Below are 16819 nucleotides of genomic sequence, written 5' to 3' on the forward strand. Positions count from 1 at the left end.
ATATATATGATAAGCTACAAGTTTTGAACATTGTAATGCATTCAGTTGTAATAAATTTGACGTTGATACAATCATCCTATGACCGAGAGATCTTCCAAATACCGTACACAGGTTTCTTTTTGTATATCATAGTGCAAAATTCGCTATTGTTCCATATTATATCGTGCCAGAAAAAAAATTCTTTAATTGTACCGTCCATTTCGATGGTGTCGAGAACTGAGATCCACCCAACACTAGACATGAAGTTATTATCATTACTATAGTTTGCCTTACTAAAGTCAAATCTGGTCAAGTTGGTTAACAAGTTGCTGTAACAGTTACCATGAAGCGCCTCCCGCACGCATTGCGTATGACTGCATTATAAAACCGCACTATTGATGTGAATTTTTGATCCTTTGATGTATAAGAAAAAAGTTATTATTATTATCATTTTGTGTTTCAATTCAATGAAAATAATATTGTGTGATGAATTCCTGATTTCGTGATTCACCTCTTCGTACTCATTCCAGTACATACGTTCGGTTATAATTTTCATGTCTATACATACATAGCTTTTATCTACACACCGGTTGTACAAGAATACTTCAATAGCTCAGCTACGAGGCGTCTAGACTCTAAGCGGGGAATCACCAAGGAAAATTGTATTTAGACGCTAGCTCTATCCGACGGTGAAAACAGGTACTCAATGCCACTATCCGTTTTTTAAAAGAACGGTTCTTTTTTCCAGTGATGAAACTCCACGCACAAACAGCATGCCAAAAGCCACCATCAGCAGCCATGTTACAAAAACTGGCAGCAGAGATGTGTAGGTCTCTGCTGATAGCACGGAAAATTCCCTAGGAGTGAGATACAGCAGATACAGAATGGAGACTTGGCTGATAGTATAGGTATGATAGACTAGGTATGATAGATATAGATATATACCGATAAGATAACCTGCTCATCGAAGTTTTTGACAGTTCATAACTCGTGTAAAGTGTGTAAACGGTGGATCGTCTCCACAAGATCTCAAACTGTCTCAAAAGTTGTGAGCCCTCGCTTGATGTTTATAGATTTTATTGACTTAAACATTTGAGGATTCCGTTAAAATAAAACAATTATCACGCCCGCCATGGCATGCTAGTAAACATCTCAATCATTTTTATTCGCATCTTTCTTCCTTTTTTGAGTGTTATTCAGGATTGTTGATGCCGAAAAATCCGCTGTTCGGATCTGATTTATGATTGGCTCACCCCGAGGGGGCAGCACTGCAGACGGCGAAGACGAGAACCACGGTTTTGCCTCATTATCTGAGTCATTCCCCACCCTACTAGTTTCCGGACCTGTATGTAAGACCGTGATATATATAGTCAATTCTTACCAACTTCACCTCAGAATATTGCGATGACGGCGCTGCTCTTAATGAAATCTAAAACTACTAAAGAACAAATTTTCGAGGACAAATTTTTTCTAAGCTCCTCCATTAGAGATGAGTCTCCTTTTTACTATTAAGCGGGAATCCATTATCGAATCGGTACTACAAGTATGGCGCTGGTATACGTATGATACATGATGAATGACTTTTCATTCGATTCACTCCGAGAGTGAACTGCCTCTCGAATGAAAGTAGGTACATATCTGTATTAATTCGTATAAACATGCCTGACAAAGGAAGGATGAAAGTACGCGCATCGAGCGGCCTTGACACGTCAAATGTTGTCCGTTAGCAATCAGCTGGCCGTGCCATTTGTTGCCAAACAAATAGAATTCACCAATCCCGGGTAGTGAAAATAAAGAAAACAAAGGGGGGAAACGCTAAAACAAAATAATACAACGATGAAAAGTTGCACATCGCCACACCATTCGCAGCAACGAAGTAATGTTAAACTTTCGCTGAAATTGACAAGTAAATTAATACCAAGAACAAGAACGAGAAACCTTACGAAAAAACTACTAGTAAGCTTTGAACGATTCGACGTATTCATTTATGCGACCAAAGTGTCGTCTAGCTTGCAGTAATTATTTACAATTTACAATAGGTGACTGCAATGTTTCAGTGTCATTGAACGCGAAACGGGAGGGAATTACATGTATCAGAAGTCTTATTCATAAAATTTTACTTCTGAATAGCGCCTTATGCGTATTTTGCATCCATGCAGTCGTTATATATCTGCGGTGCTATTTACGTTCAGCTTCTTTGTTCATTACTTCAATTACATCCAGTCATACTGCCACACAATTTCACAGTTTTATTCATTTTCATGTCAGATAAACTTCTCAATTGTAGAAACGATTGTACACTTTTGCCTCGATCAGTTTGAACTGTTGATATAATCAATGCGACCTTACTGCAGTGTAATTTATTGAGAATTAGCTTATTATTCACATAATCAATTGAGTATTTAAACGATAATAATCATTGCAATAGTTATTATTTGACAATTCTAATGCCACGTTGAAGAATTAAATATTCATTGCGCTGTTTTAAAACTTCTTTAATATTAATAATCCAATTACAGATGGCATAAAGAAGCGACTCCACGCTACATCGGCACAGACTTCATAAAGAGAACAATTCATCATGGCTGACAATAAACAGACTTATTACGATTTTGGGAACTCTGAAAGTATCGAAAATTTTTTCAACGACGGTTGGACAATAATTGGTGGAAATTGTTCAAAGAAAGATGATTCCGACGAAGGCAGTAATAACGACATGTCTGTCAGTGACGCTCAGGATACTTTTGGGGTAAGACTCATTGTATAGATCAAGACTTTGTAATTCTGAACTGACAATAATCACAGCTACGATAATGTCAGTACTTATTAGGGTGATATATTGCTCTCAGGAGAGATTTGCAAGTTGTCGTAGCTTTTAGTTCGTTTTATAAAGTACTCGATTCGGAATATTTAAATTGCAGTAATGAAATTTCAATTGACTTCAAGTAATAAACTATTCTCACACAGAGTATAGAAGTGCTTTCGTCACCTGATACCGATGCTGTGGATAATGAAACGAGAAGCGATGATGACAAACCAGTTGAAGATTCTGATGGTATATCGGTAATAACTGATTGCGATGGTGATCAGTTAATTGCAACAAAGAAATTTGGAGAAATCAATGGTTGCCGAAACCATTTGTGCAGTACGATTAACAAATTTGAAAAGACTGGAGAAAAATCAAGTCCGCAGGTATTTTCTATGTTGAAAATTAATTAAACAGTAAAACAGAGAATTTTATATTATTTCGTCAGAGAATATCTTTGTTTTCACAGCAATGTGTGCAGTAAATATTATGATGTAGTTCAATATAATCTATCGCCGAAACAATTTTAATATTGGAATTTAGTTCAGGAAAAAGTGCTGATATCCCATTCTAAAACTGGATTAATCTTTCCCTAAATACTCGTAGAAATTTATGCAACCAATTACCAAGCTGCTAATTGGTTGTTTACAATTTTATCACCACTGATCCATAAATTTGCAAAACCTCTATTATTGCCATATTAAGAACAATACATACTTTTACATCAATATATTTCATATAACACAGATCCTCACATTTACATGCCTATGTAACAAAATATTTCAAAACTCGTTTTTTTAGGTTGGAACGATTTTGAACTTTGTAATTGCCTGTTCATTGGCAGCTATTATTGGACTTGGTGCAGGCCGCATCCTTAGAATGGATGACGAGTGTCCTATTACGAGTGCCATCGATTTTCATACTATAAAGGCAGAAAGTGACATGTTGATTAATCGAATAAAAGAATTAAACGAAGGTAAGCTAGAGCAGATAGAATATAACTGTACTCATGCATGGGTGACAAACTACAAGAGTTTTTTTAAGTGACTGACAGCATTATTTGTAATTTTTTTTTTCTACAGTTAAAAACGTTCTCGTCGAAATAAAAGCCAGTATTCTGCAAGTGAAACGAGCACAAGAAAAACTACCCATCCGGGGATCTAAATCAAGAACAAAACGTTTCCAACAACGTGAGAAACATTTTAAAATTTCAGACACTTACATCTTCGATCCAGATACTACGATCTTGGAACAATTACAAATATCACTGAACACATTGTGCTCTGTTATTGATGATATCAACCCAGAGAATGACTTTATAAGTTTAGACGCATCCAAGACACAAAGCATTGTTACTGATTTGATTGAATTTAAAAATATTGTACACACTGTTGTGAAAGAACTTGGTAATACAGAAAGGCCAAAGCAGATGGAGTTTATGAGAAATGCTGAAACGAGGATAAGAGATGTTTGCGAATCGCTGCTCACCGATTTAACTTATACCATACATGGATTGACTATGAAAATTCATCATAAATTAAACAAAGTTAGGCACAAGTTGAACAAGAGATTGTGCTTGTTGAAAACGTCTGGATCGTTGGATGAAAAGGTGTCTCAATCCTTAGAAGAAAATAATTCTTTTCTAAAGAGCTGCGACAGAGTATTAAACGTTACCTTAAAGCCAAATGCACGTTCTATAGAAACAAAAGAAAAACGAAAATCGAATCGAAAAATTTACCCGAAGACTACAGGTAAAGCAATAGCGAGCTTATCCGAAAACTCGTCTTCTGGAACTGAAAATGATTTTTCAAAAGATTATTCTAGCGACAGTTCAATGCCAGATTTGACTTACAATTACAATAAAAATATTGATTTTTGGAAAAAAAAACCAAATGTTCGCCTAGAAGGAAAAGACACTAAACAAGAGTCCGGGAGAATTCTGTTAGAGAATGGCATAAAACGGGGTAAGAAGAGAACCAGGATTATGAAATCAAGCAGAGATTCGCAAAGCTGTAAAAATTCTGTGATGGAAATATTAGTGCCAGCAGAAACTTGTCCTATGAGTCAAAACCTTTGGGTTGAATTAGAATCTATTTGCGATAAAATGGTCAAGCCTGAAGTACCAAATGCAAAAGAAAAACCGTTGTATTCGACCATTTTAAAATCAACAAGCAATGCTGTGCCATCTGAGCAGGGAAAATTGGATGAGGAAAAACCACATAGTGTCAAGTTCCCAAGTGAGGTAAGAAATTGATGGTTTGCGAGCATTTTATTTGTAATTTACACCTTGGGAAATCGTGTGAATTGATTCGTTAAGTAATTTGCTCTCCTTCTGAATGTTGTTTTCAATTTTGTATACAAAGGTGAGCGCCGAAGAAAAGGATAACTTGCGCGAGACAAAGCACGATGTCACCCCAAGTGAAAGTGATATTAATGTACTACAGAATGTCAAGATCATGAAAGAGCAGTGGAATGCTAACATTCGCCAGTCGGTTGTACAACATGATGTGGCTCCAGGATTCCAAGAATCTCCATTATGCGAAGAAATTTCAGAAGAAGTATACAAAGAAAAGCTGTTACAAAGCAATGAAAAAATTCCTTCATCGAACGGGTCTCTCAAACTCTGTCGAAAGGGTGAAAAATGTTCCAATGATTCTACTACATCAACTCAATCAAAGAAAAAAGTGGTATCTAATGACGAAAACAAAGATAATAACAAAAAACGCAAGAAGAAGCGCGGTAAAAAGTGGATAAAAACACAGAACAATTATGATACTGAAGATTTAAAAAAAGTTATGTATAACGAAAAAACTTTGCCGCCTCCGAAGATGAGGCCTACGAAAATTCAAAAAGATTCAAAAAAGCAAAACACCAATCAAAAGAGTAGTGGTCAGTTATCAGGCGATTGGCAACTACAAAGGTAACATGATTTACAAGAACTTACTCTAAATCGACCAGTATTTTGTATTCCTATAAATGTGTAAACTCGAAATTTACAGATCTCATGCTCGGGAGATGCATCGTGATGGTAATCATCGCTCTGAATGGTTCTTCGAACGTGCTTCTTCGCGTCAAGATGCTCGAGAAAAGGTTTTTGCGAAAGTTGGTTCTAAATGTTATGGACCAGACAAATGTCGATCGAATTCCAAAGAACGAATAGATGATGAAGAGTCTTACGATTACTGGGTCCAACCAAAGGAGACAAGAGATCGAAAGCATTGGGGTGGCCGTGCCGGTTTCACGGCAAAAAAGATGGTCAAGATGCTTCATCGAAAAAATATAATGCAAACGAAACACCATTGAGTTACGAAGTCTAAGAAAAAACTAAATGCATATAATACCTATTCTTTAATTCTTGTTCAAAAATTTGTACTTTAAAATCTATACTATATTTTATTCTACTAAGCGTTCAAACATATGGCTGTTATTATACAATAAGTAAGGAAACAAATACTTAGAGAAAAACCGTCTATACAGAGAAAAGAAAAAATTTCAGAAGCTCTCTTGGTGGTTAATATTTTCTCAGTTGAATTGTGCGATAAAATTAGTAATGATGCATTTATAAATTGTTTAAAAAATTTTGACTGTTTTTCGGTAGACCCTTCATTTTGAAATTCCTGAATGAATCATTATTATTTTAACGAAAAAGTTGATTTGTATTTCTGCAATTGTCCATTCAAAATTTAGGCATATTGGATACACTAGTCGGAGTAACTAATATTCGTTAATATCGAATCTTTTTTTAAAGAAGTGCTCAACTAAATGATCGCTAATTCAATAATATGGAAATGCCAATATACCTTATAAAATGCTCAGCATTACCTTTTGGCATCTACACAGAGATATGATGATGGTATTATCTATATTTATACAATATAACTTGAAATAAAAATTTATTATTGAATAATCATCTTGCACGAAAGAATATTCATATGGTATCGAGAAGTTATTATGGAAATACACTTATTCTGGTCATTCATTCCACCAAACCGTTAAGTGGAAGGAATTTTTCAACGTGAATGATCTTTTAAATTCAGGAGAAATCACTAAATCAGCTAAAATGAAATTTGGTTGGAAAATCTAATGTTCAGTAAAGAAGGGCTACATAATTTTGCGAACTTCTACGAACTCCGAAAATTGTAGCCACTGAGCCTTCGGAAAGTCGATTATTCCTGTAATTTCTGACAAAACTTTCGGAAGCTTCATTGCTTTCCAATTGGAAAACACTCATCTTTTTTCCAACAGAAAAACAAAATTATGTTCATCCTGGTGATTTCGAAATTTGCAAATACATCGGTTTTCCACGTGTGTTTCGATATTTCGGCAGTTTGGGAATCTACCGATAAGTTAGTAGACTGTGCTTACCCGAAAAATCCCGGCATTTCTTCACAAAATATTTCAACCAACCAACCGATCAAAGTGTGGTACGTGATAAGCGATGGCATTCGCGGCTCGAGGATTACGAGTTTTCTGTAAAATATACAATAGCAACAGGTGCGGAACGTATTCAACGCTCCGTCAACCGATTAGAAAATTATCCGTCGTTCAGTCAGCACAAAAATTTTATTACAGCACCGATCGTGAGTACATTGCGCTAACGACATAACCTCAACCTTGCGAGACTTTGATAAACGAATTTAATACCGTAGAAAAAACCGTTGAAAACTCTATTTACTGTTCTCGTATCGGCGAATCTGCATTACTACAACTCTGCATTAAAGCTAATTTTAATATCACAATTATTTTCCGTATACTCTGTCAAAAATAAGCTCTGCAAATTAGCACGTGAGGAATTAAGCCTTTGGATACGTTTTCGTCACTCAAAAAAATGTAATTCAAATACAATGAGTGTTTTTTACAGCTGAGTGTCATCTTATTCTGAACCGCTTGGGAGGGAGGCTAACTTTAATCGTACAATACAATCAGTAAACAAACGTTAAATGTTTTCCTTGCAAAACAAAATATGTGAACTTTTTTTTTTTTCAAAGTTTATCAAGAAATATCACAGCATTGAATTAATTTCTTAAAGTTATTTAAAGATAAGGTAAAAGCTTGCTTGTATTCAGTGTGTTACATTAGTGAGTTTATTTTATTCGTGTTTCATTAGCAAACCGTCCTGGGATAGCTGGGAGTCTTACAAACATACAATCGACAGTTGATCAAAATTTAAAACCCGTGAGTGCAACAGGTGGTCAAAATGAAGAGTCGAGTCAAGATGCGGATCAGAAAAAACAAGAAGCCGAAGATAAAAAGCAGCGAGAACATTCGTGGAAAATGATGAAGTATAGCTTTGCATTCTTTGGAGTATCGATGGGTGTGATGGGCTCTTTCTTAATTTATGAATTAGCTAGACCCAATGTTGACGAACAAGGAAACATTATCGAAGATGAATTCAGTAATTTACCTTACTTCGAACAGTTGTACAAGAGACTACGTAGGGAACTAAACTACTACAAAAAAGTATGATATCAAGGCTTTTTTTTGTTAAATTCAATACCCCTGTTCTAATCAATCAACAACATCAAATCTGTTCATACAGCTTGTTCAAGAACCAAGTAGAGAGAAGTTACTACCAGATCCATTGAAATATCCTTATATGCAACCTCCATATACCTTGATTCTTGAATTGACAGATGTATTGGTTCACCCTGATTGGACGGTAAGCATTTACTGCGTTATTCACTATGACAATGTAAATAAAGTTCTGAATTACATTCTGTGACTACTATGTAGACCATGCAAAAGTCGAATCATGAAATACAATGTAGTTCCATTTAATTTGTCGTTGAATATACTCCAATTCAATAATTACAACCACTACTCATCATGAGATGATAATTCATACAACTTTCACTCTAACAAACTGGTCATTATTTTCTAACAGTACCAAACTGGTTGGAGATTTAAGAAACGTCCAGGAGTCGATCAGTTTTTGGAGGCTGTTGCACCACCTCAATTTGAAATTGTGATTTACACAGCCGAACAAGGAATGGTGAGTATTTTATACAGCATACTGTGCGTTTACTTTCTGAAATATTTCTTTACGTATGCAAAATTTCAACAAATTTCAGACTGTTTTCCCCATCTTGGATGCTTTAGACCCGCAAGGATATATTATGTACAGACTGGTGAGAGATGCAACGCGTTTTGTGGATGGGCACCACGTCAAGGATTTGGCTGCACTTAACAGGGATCTCAGTAAAGTGAGTTCAATACAATGTGTAAAGCATTGGAAAAAAAAAACACTTGGCAGGGATAAGAATTGATTCCAAACTAGAATAATAATAGTAAATAAATAGTTGCTATAAAGAGGCATATTCTAAGTACCTGTTATGTTTCTTCATCTTGTATCGTTTAATTATTAACTATGATTTACATGCTTTGATTTTCTTAGGTAATCGTAGTCGATTGGAATAGCGAAAGTGTGAAACTCAATCCTGAAAATATACTGAAGCTTCCAAGGTGGAAAGGGAACGATGATGATACGACTTTGTATGACTTAGCTGCATTCCTCAAAAGTATGTTTAAATTAGAAATTTATTAAATGAATGCTAGATCACTTAACGATATTTCGAGATAGCTTACACGAAAATGAGTTATCTGCAAATCAGAAAGTTGAAATGCTGTAACGCAAAATTCACCTTTTTACAGTGATATCAGCAACAAATGTAGAAGATGTGAGGGATGTTCTTAATTACTACAAACAATTTGACAATCCATTAGAAGCTTTCAGAGAGAACCAACGAAAACTTTTGGTAAGTAGTCACTATTTATATAAAAATAATCAAATTGATTTTTATGATTATTTAAAAACACAGTCTACAGCAATAAATTTACAATAGATTGAACGAACGATTTACTTTTCTTTAGCTACAAATGGAGGAGGATGAACACAAGTCATTGAAGGACGACAATAAAGTGCTGATGTCAAAATGGAAACCATCATTTTTACGGAATCGTTAACGATTGAACGTAAAAGGTGGAAAAGTGCAATATTTTTTGCATTTACTGTCAGAACGTGTACGCATAAATCACATTTCATTATCGCCCGTGACTTTCTGGATCAGAAAACCAGTTTGAAAATGCTATAATGAATGAAAACTCACAGTTACTTATTGATATCCAATCATAAGTTGAATAATTTATTTAACGTGTTGTATTGCTTAATACAACATATTTTGTAAATAAGAATATACAGTAATTGTAAACCATTTCAAAAATTTATTTTTTGACTTAACCTATGCTGTAACATTTACCAAAATTATTTCAGGCCTTCGAAGTTACCAGTTTCCTATTAATTATTTCTCACTGTTTTATCTCGATGCAAATTATGATATATGCATCACTGAAACTAACAGTTCTAAAAATATTAATAACAATGTTAACATTTCATCGCCATGGACTATCACTTATGCTTCGATTTTAAGAATAAAAAAAGAAATTTCGATTCTCCGACTCGAACATAGGTACTCATTAAAAACCAGCAATGTAGTTTTTCTTTGTAGCCAATTTTTTCCGAGATTTTTTTGATTTGGGTACATCATAACAGGATTGCTCATTCTGAGTGTTATCAAAAGTATACTGGGGTGGTACATTTTGAGATACGCTAATCAATTCTTGAGAAAGAATTTCGTTTGATTCGTTTATTATCGATGTGTCTTCTTGGGACTGTGTTAGATTTTGTGACTGTGTCGTACTTTGAGAGGGAGTTTTCTTTTCCAACCAACTCAACACTTTTTGGTGCGGAGTTACAGTCAAGGGGGCAGAATCCTGTCGTATGTCCCACATTGCTAAAAGTTCTGGGGCGAAAATGTCAACGTAAGAATTTAATTCCTCCACTGACTGAAACCACTTCGGTTCATGACATCGTACTTTTGGTTCCTTCTGTTCCAAGCGACGATTTTTATTCCTCATTTCTGGTGAAAGATATCATTAGAAATTGAAGTAACTGATTCAATCTTGCTTACAATAATAAATTTCGATTTAATCATTTTTCCAACTCACCATTGAATATATGTTCCATACTTGCTTTTTCTGAGATTACTAAGGGCTTCACAGTTTTACTCTGTGCTAAACATGCTTCTTCCCAAGCCTCTAATGCCAGTAGAGAATTTGTATTCACGTCTGAATCATTTCCTGAAATCTTCTCGTGCGTTATGCACTGGTAAAATATATCACCTATATAATTTGAGCCATATAAAATTATTAAATTTCTTTTGTTGAATTCACAAAAGTTACTAGTATGCGGTTACACGAAACTTATTGTACCTATTGAATTCTGAGTGAACAGAGTCACATCATTTCTATCGTTTAGATTCAACACAGTACCAGCATTGCAAAGTTCTAATCTGTTTCTCAGGTTCGGTTCTAGACATTTTCCTATGTCTTGGCATGCTTTCAAAGTTTCTGACGTACTTGGCGGCATGTATGGCAAAGCATATGAATGCATTTTTGTGTCGTTTGTCCAATTGTTAATAATTATTGAATTTTCCCCAGCCAACTGGCTAGATAAAGTGATAATCTCTTCACCATTTCTGTCAATAGATGATATCATTACGTATTCATATTAGTTATTTAAAAATAATGTTAACCACCGGAAGTTGGATGTCAAAATAGTTTTCCAATTTATAATAGCTTAAGTGTGGTGGGTAAAGCATATTTGTAGAGTAATAGTTTTATATTTTAGTATGTGATCTTGTAACCAAATATACGTACCTTTCTATAATCGAAGAAAAAACTGGAGGACTTTTAAACTGGTGAGTCCATTTCTGTACAACACTTGAATTTCCAAATCGACTGTCGCACAACAACAAGCTGTGATATGTTCCCAAGTATTGATGAAACGAATTCTGTTTGCTTGCAGAATTCACAGAAATCATCTCACATATTTCCAAGTTATGCTTCGGACACAAAGTCAAAGTAGGCCCATCCAACGGAATCTGTCGAAACCATGAAGTTTACGTAATATTTGAGAACAGCGAAGAAAATATGATAAAGGACAGCAAGGTCATTTGTAAATCTTACCCGTAAATCAATATAATATAGACAACACCTGTCAACAAATGTTATCAAATTTGGATCTGATTTATTGAATTTTATACTCATCCAATTATCTGGCAATGTTCCATGTTTCGGCATTGTTGTGCAGCTCAAACACTTCCTGTTGAATACATAAAGGAAAATTATTATCATTGATGATTGGTAAATTAAACTAAAAAGTTGTTGCTCAATCATCATTTCATAAGCTGAGGAGACAATTGTTCAGAACCAGCTTTGTTTATGAGAAACAAAAGAAATTACGTTTTACTCAAATCTTTGAATTCCACAGATCGGGAACTATTCACTACACAATATTTATTAGACTCAATCAGATTTAAGTCCGCACTGATGTATGGCAACTCTGATAGCTCCTGGTGAATTTCATTCAGTTCCAATTTTTCCTGATCATCCCTCAGGGAATAGAAGTTACAAGAGTACTTTTGCCTGCCGAGAATCCTACCTGAAATACAATTTTTACCAAGAAAAAGTTACTCATTAGACAGAATCTTTATTATAAATTCTGTTATGAATTTTTCCTTTAAAACGTGTTTGGCTTGGCAATTGATACTCTACAGATCAAAATTGTTGTGTACATTACATTAACTTGAACTTCCATGCGAAAAATAGCTTTTTAGTTGAAATATTAGATTATCAACGTATCACTCACAACAACGCCCTGCAGTAACGACATGCTTTACTTCATACAAGGTACTTCTGAGGTCACATTTTCCTGCTATTCTTAAATTTGGCTTCCACGATGAATTTGGTTTCTCAATTAATGGTGCAGCAACTGCAATGGCAATTTTTACTCAATCCTTGGACCTTTACTATGGTACAATTATCGATCAAATATTAATTACTTCCATACCTAATTCATTGGCATATGGAAAGAGCAATATATTTCTATCAAAGACACACAAGTTGTCTAAAGATCCACCTGTATAATACCAGTTATATTCCTGCAACAGTTAATATATGTTCTCAACAACAAGTAAATCCAGCTTCAACCAAAAACTCATTTCAACTGTACTAAACAAATTTATTAGTGTAAAAATTGTAAAATCTAATGAAAGAAATTTTCTGTTTCTTTAGACAATTTTTTACCCCTTCAAATTCAGGATCTGGATCACACTCCATTATTTCAGCCAACTTAGCAACATATCTTGGCACCGATGATTCTACTGTATCTTTTCCTATTTTTGTCCACTTTAGATTTGTCTTGTGGCAAACTTTCAGATCTGAAAAAAATCGAGATTAAATGAATGTTTTTAAATTTTGGTATAATTAATTTGCACTGTTTTTCTCAGTATTAAACTCTAATAACATACCTTTTCTATGTGTTTCATGATACTTGATTATTTGATTGACATTGTCCTTGATTTCAGATTTAATTTTAAGAAGCTGCAACGCTGGATCACTGTTTCTAAGAACTAGGAAAATTGTTCTAAAGTTAAGAAGACGACAACTTTCAGGGAATTTTTGGGTAAAGGCTACAAACTAAACTGCAGAAGAACTCACCACACTGAGGCAGTCTTGCCGGGGGTAATAGAGGCTTTGGTAAATTTGCATCGTAGGGAAACTCTTGAAACATATTCATAAGATGATCCTCGTCATAATTCTCAACGTCAGGATTTTTACTTAAATTATAACCAGGAACTATGTGATGTGGATGACCATTGAGAAAGCTGTTTTTCAATTTGCCTTGCAGGTTATTTATTGCACGGCTCAATAAAGTTGGTGCCTTACCGTTTTGTTGAAACATTATAACGATTCAAACATACCATAAGCTAGTGTAAATACAATCCTTCAACAATTTTGCTAGAATAAATTTACAAAGAATACGTTAAAACTGGAGTGTGGTGTGAGTGTTTAAAATCAGAAACTAAAGGTGAAAATACTGGAAAACTAACCTGCTTTTCTTTATAATTTTAGATATTCGTGGATGGTTTTAAAGTTGTTGAAGACATTTTTATCACGTTAATGCGGTAAATTCGGTAAAGAACATCGCCTGTTCGTATATTTCATATTCTGTACCAACGCCTGTACGAATGAATAAAGACGCGGGACGCACGTGGGATCATAGCGTGGTCTTACATACAGCTTTGACTGAGATCCTCAGTCAACGTGCTTCAGGAATTTGCGATGTTTTTGGAATAGTTTATAACGTCGGAAATTTCATCGAAAAACAAACACGGACACGACCGGCTGACACACACGTGTTTCGCCGAATCCGTGTTGTTGAGTAAGTGCATTTCAATTTTTGGAGTAATTTTTGTTAAAGGTAATATTGGATAAAGATGCGAGAGTTTTAGTACTGTTGATAGATACCATACCCGAAGTTTACGATGAAGGGTACTTTGCAACAATTCGTTCAGCGTACGTTATTGAAAATTTACGAAGTGAATCGCACGAATAGGTTATCATTTGTGACTGCTCATAACCTAGATAAACAATCAAAAAATCGAAAGACAGGTTCCCGAGAAACGAATGACCAAGAAAAGGTCGAACGAGACAGGAAACCCTTACATCCGTATAAAAAAATTCACCCTTGGAAATCAATCGAAAACTTTTCCCAAGACTTGATTGACAATGTTATTTACAACAAAGGTAATGTTTTCCGTGTTTGTTATAATAAAAAAAAAAAAAATTTCACTTATATAGTCTCGCGAGATACTGTAAGTATGTGAATTCCATATTATTTTTATTATTCTATTTGGTGCTAGATGGTGTGGTTGTTCTTAACAAACCGTACGGCATTTCCAACTTTTCGCGAGAAATAACGAGTGAAAGGACAAAATGGAAGCCTATGGCTGGCATATCCAATTCTGTCAACTATACGTTGTTAGATGTTCTTCCGAAAATATCTCAAGACCTTGGATATCCATCGCTCAGTATTGTCAAATCTCCTGAAAGGTAGTTGCAGAGAATAATTTCTTAACTTCCCTAAGATAACTCACCGATCTAGTATCACAGTTTATACTTGTTGAAAAAATCCATGTGTAATTGATTTTGCCAAGCAGTAAAATTTCTATTCTTTCCAGATATATTAGTGGCATTTCAATCCTAGCAAGCGATGAAAAAAAAGCTTATGCAATAAAGAAGGCTTTATCTCGTGCCCAATGTGCTAAAACATTTGCACGAAGTTATTGGGTTGTCACGACTAAGCTACCTAGAAGCAATAGTGGGGAATTAAATCTTGCCATAAGAAAGAAAGAGAGCCCGTGTAAAACTTACAAGCAGGTAGACATCTCATAAAATTATCTGATTAAGCTTTAATCTTGTTATCATTACTAAAGACAATTTTATTGTTCAGATACCTGTGATCCCATTAGCCATTCACTACTGATACCGAATCCATTGTTCTAATTTTCAGCCAATTATTGTGACCAAATGGGGAGAAAATGAAGTGAAGAGAAGAGAAGTGAAAACGTTTGATGTTTGTTATCGCACAATTTCAACTTCGGATGGGAACTTGTCTGCCCTAATGGAAATTCAATGTTTTACGACAAAATGGCACGCCATAAGGGTGTTTGCTTCGACTGTTTTGGTCAGCCCCATTTTAGGCGATAACATTCATGGTTCTCGGGTGAAAAAATTAATGGGATCGTATATGCATATAAGTCCTTTTGTTGATGCGTCAAGGCAAATACCGATACTACAGCCAGAGCTCTTAAAAAAGTTGAATTTGCAACAGTCTCAAGCAGTCATAATACCTGCGCACATTCACTTGAGAGAAATTACATTAATGTCATTTCCATCTCGTGGGCAAGATCTGAAGCTTGTGGCTCCATTGCCGCATAGTTTTCAATGGACTTGTGACCAGCTCCAATTCAAAATTCCAACTGGAAATGAGGAAGTTCATAATGAAATGTCTGTTGCTGTCGCACAGTAAAAGTCCATGTGTTAAATAGGGTTGTATCAATGTTTTAGACTGTTTTTCAAATTTTTTTTTGACAGTACAATTGCAATTTCATGGTATTGAACTTGATAAGTACGTTCGCAGACAACTTTGCATCTTTATTACAAAGTAATAAGAAATTTTCCAGTAGGACGTCTGCACTAATACATCGAATTTATTGAGTAATGTAGTTACTACTTTTAGTTTATATGTATGAGGACAGTGTTCAGAATTGATACAGAATTATACCCATGGTACAATTAATTGTGATTAAATTCACGAAATGCAGGTAATTTAATTTGCCGATTATATGCAGTCTTTATTGTAAATAGACATCAGTGGTAGAAAATATACATAAAATTGGTCACACCTGTGAAGCGTCGAAAATTTATTTATTGCAAGGACTAAATTTTTACAGTGATAATTATGATACCATCTAATAATCAATTGTTTGTTTTATTCAGTGACTAAGGACATGTCTCCCTTTAAGTATCCTTCGCATTAAAATTCTCCGCCCATTTGGTGTAGACATTCTTGTATTCCAGCCATGTCTTACAATTCGAATAGTTTCTCTAGCCTTTGGGAAGTGCCAGCGGATCTTGTTCCTAACAGGAATTAAGGCCCAGGTTCCTCCTGCCGTAGCATTGACACTCGATACACATAATCCGTTTGTAATCCCTTTCAAAGATGTCGAATGGAGTTGTTTTCCAATGAATGAAGGAGCAATTTGCCTGAGATGTATAAGATATGCTGTTAATACACACTATGTAATGTCTTACATCGTGATTCTACGCTATAAGTGCAGTCATTTACTAACCTAAAAAAAATAGGTTTTATTTAGTTTCACAAAGAGTAACATAAACCCACACTGCTCACCTGGTGGCATTGAAGAGCGTTGATACCAATGTTCCGAACATTTGTTACGGCTATCACACAACACTGAAACAGAATCGAAATGTTACTTAATTTTCAAGCTGTATCAGCTGGCTTGCGGTAAGGTTTCTTTAGGCTGGATTATCACGGGCCTCAAATTAAGGCGACGAAAACTTGACACGGCAGCGCCATGCCGTCAGCGCCAAAAAGACGCTCGACGCAAC

The 16819-nt window shown here is 35.1% G+C and overlaps 5 protein-coding genes across 10 annotated transcripts; 3 read left to right on the forward strand and 2 right to left on the reverse strand.

The window, feature by feature from the left end:
* The first annotated feature begins 869 nt into the window (after positions 1–869).
* Positions 870–6640, forward strand: LOC124222552 (titin homolog). 6 transcript variants are annotated; one of them, XM_046633677.2, is made up of 7 exons: positions 870–887; positions 2499–2728; positions 2947–3171; positions 3587–3761; positions 3868–5027; positions 5149–5705; positions 5785–6640. In XM_046633677.2, the coding sequence occupies exons 2-7, from the start codon at positions 2561–2563 to the stop codon at positions 6086–6088; spliced, it is 2589 nt and encodes an 862-aa protein (XP_046489633.1). In that variant the 5' UTR covers positions 870–887; positions 2499–2560; the 3' UTR covers positions 6089–6640. The 6 variants fall into 6 exon arrangements, with proteins under 6 accessions (XP_046489633.1, XP_046489631.1, XP_046489636.1 ...); XM_046633675.2 differs by lacking the exon at positions 870–887 and adding an exon at positions 1623–1855; XM_046633680.2 differs by lacking the exon at positions 870–887 and adding an exon at positions 1623–1935 and having other exon boundaries at positions 5230–5705; positions 5785–6639.
* Positions 6641–7090: 450 nt separating this feature from the next.
* LOC124222555 (mitochondrial import inner membrane translocase subunit TIM50-C) lies at positions 7091–10240 on the forward strand. The gene is made up of 8 exons (XM_046633684.1): positions 7091–7365; positions 7893–8245; positions 8325–8444; positions 8670–8777; positions 8857–8988; positions 9180–9303; positions 9437–9540; positions 9656–10240. Exons 1-8 carry the CDS (start codon positions 7224–7226, stop codon positions 9746–9748), a joined length of 1176 nt encoding a protein of 391 aa, XP_046489640.1. The 5' UTR covers positions 7091–7223; the 3' UTR covers positions 9749–10240.
* On the reverse strand, positions 9745–14133 carry TAF1C-like (TATA box-binding protein-associated factor RNA polymerase I subunit C-like). The gene is made up of 12 exons (XM_046633681.2): positions 13735–14133; positions 13343–13642; positions 13153–13254; positions 12929–13062; positions 12693–12783; positions 12492–12614; positions 12086–12284; positions 11810–11945; positions 11501–11724; positions 11054–11319; positions 10790–10963; positions 9745–10701 (listed from the first exon to the last, which is right to left on the reverse strand). Exons 2-12 carry the CDS (start codon positions 13584–13586, stop codon positions 10259–10261), a joined length of 2136 nt encoding a protein of 711 aa, XP_046489637.1. The 5' UTR covers positions 13587–13642; positions 13735–14133; the 3' UTR covers positions 9745–10258.
* Positions 14004–16099, forward strand: LOC124222556 (mitochondrial mRNA pseudouridine synthase RPUSD3). Its single transcript, XM_046633685.2, has 4 exons — positions 14004–14431; positions 14548–14737; positions 14866–15064; positions 15198–16099. Exons 1-4 carry the CDS (start codon positions 14170–14172, stop codon positions 15714–15716), a joined length of 1170 nt encoding a protein of 389 aa, XP_046489641.1. The 5' UTR covers positions 14004–14169; the 3' UTR covers positions 15717–16099.
* On the reverse strand, positions 16083–16818 carry mRpL34 (mitochondrial ribosomal protein L34). The gene is made up of 2 exons (XM_046633691.2): positions 16599–16818; positions 16083–16453 (listed from the first exon to the last, which is right to left on the reverse strand). The coding sequence occupies exons 1-2, from the start codon at positions 16637–16639 to the stop codon at positions 16183–16185; spliced, it is 312 nt and encodes a 103-aa protein (XP_046489647.1). The 5' UTR covers positions 16640–16818; the 3' UTR covers positions 16083–16182.
* Between the last annotated feature and the right edge of the window lies 1 nt (position 16819).

Source organism: Neodiprion pinetum, chromosome 6 (genome assembly GCF_021155775.2).
Source record: "Neodiprion pinetum isolate iyNeoPine1 chromosome 6, iyNeoPine1.2, whole genome shotgun sequence".
Lineage (NCBI taxonomy): Eukaryota > Metazoa > Arthropoda > Insecta > Hymenoptera > Diprionidae > Neodiprion > Neodiprion pinetum.

Excerpts from the sequence above, each read along its gene's own strand:
- TAF1C-like (XM_046633681.2), bottom strand. The coding sequence starts at position 13,586 with ATGTTTCAACAAAACGGTAAGGCACCAACTTTATTGAGCCGTGCAATA. Across the intron at positions 11,725-11,809 it reads TATATTATATTGATTTACGG|ATTCCGTTGGATGGGCCTAC; the intron begins GTAAGATTTACA and ends TGGTTTCGACAG. Across the intron at positions 11,320-11,500 it reads TTTTCTTCGATTATAGAAAG|AAATGGTGAAGAGATTATCA; the intron begins GTACGTATATTT and ends ATCTATTGACAG.
- LOC124222556 (XM_046633685.2), top strand. The coding sequence starts at position 14,170 with ATGAAGGGTACTTTGCAACAATTCGTTCAGCGTACGTTATTGAAAATT. Across the intron at positions 14,432-14,547 it reads CAATGTTATTTACAACAAAG|ATGGTGTGGTTGTTCTTAAC; the intron begins GTAATGTTTTCC and ends ATTTGGTGCTAG. Across the intron at positions 14,738-14,865 it reads ATTGTCAAATCTCCTGAAAG|ATATATTAGTGGCATTTCAA; the intron begins GTAGTTGCAGAG and ends TATTCTTTCCAG.
- LOC124222552 (XM_046633677.2), top strand. The coding sequence starts at position 2,561 with ATGGCTGACAATAAACAGACTTATTACGATTTTGGGAACTCTGAAAGT. Across the intron at positions 5,028-5,148 it reads GTGTCAAGTTCCCAAGTGAG|GTGAGCGCCGAAGAAAAGGA; the intron begins GTAAGAAATTGA and ends TTGTATACAAAG. Across the intron at positions 5,706-5,784 it reads GGCGATTGGCAACTACAAAG|ATCTCATGCTCGGGAGATGC; the intron begins GTAACATGATTT and ends CGAAATTTACAG.
- mRpL34 (XM_046633691.2), bottom strand. The coding sequence starts at position 16,639 with ATGTTCGGAACATTGGTATCAACGCTCTTCAATGCCACCAG. Across the intron at positions 16,454-16,598 it reads ACGCTCTTCAATGCCACCAG|GCAAATTGCTCCTTCATTCA; the intron begins GTGAGCAGTGTG and ends TATACATCTCAG.
- LOC124222555 (XM_046633684.1), top strand. The coding sequence starts at position 7,224 with ATGGCATTCGCGGCTCGAGGATTACGAGTTTTCTGTAAAATATACAAT. Across the intron at positions 8,989-9,179 it reads TTAACAGGGATCTCAGTAAA|GTAATCGTAGTCGATTGGAA; the intron begins GTGAGTTCAATA and ends TGATTTTCTTAG. Across the intron at positions 9,541-9,655 it reads AGAACCAACGAAAACTTTTG|CTACAAATGGAGGAGGATGA; the intron begins GTAAGTAGTCAC and ends ACTTTTCTTTAG.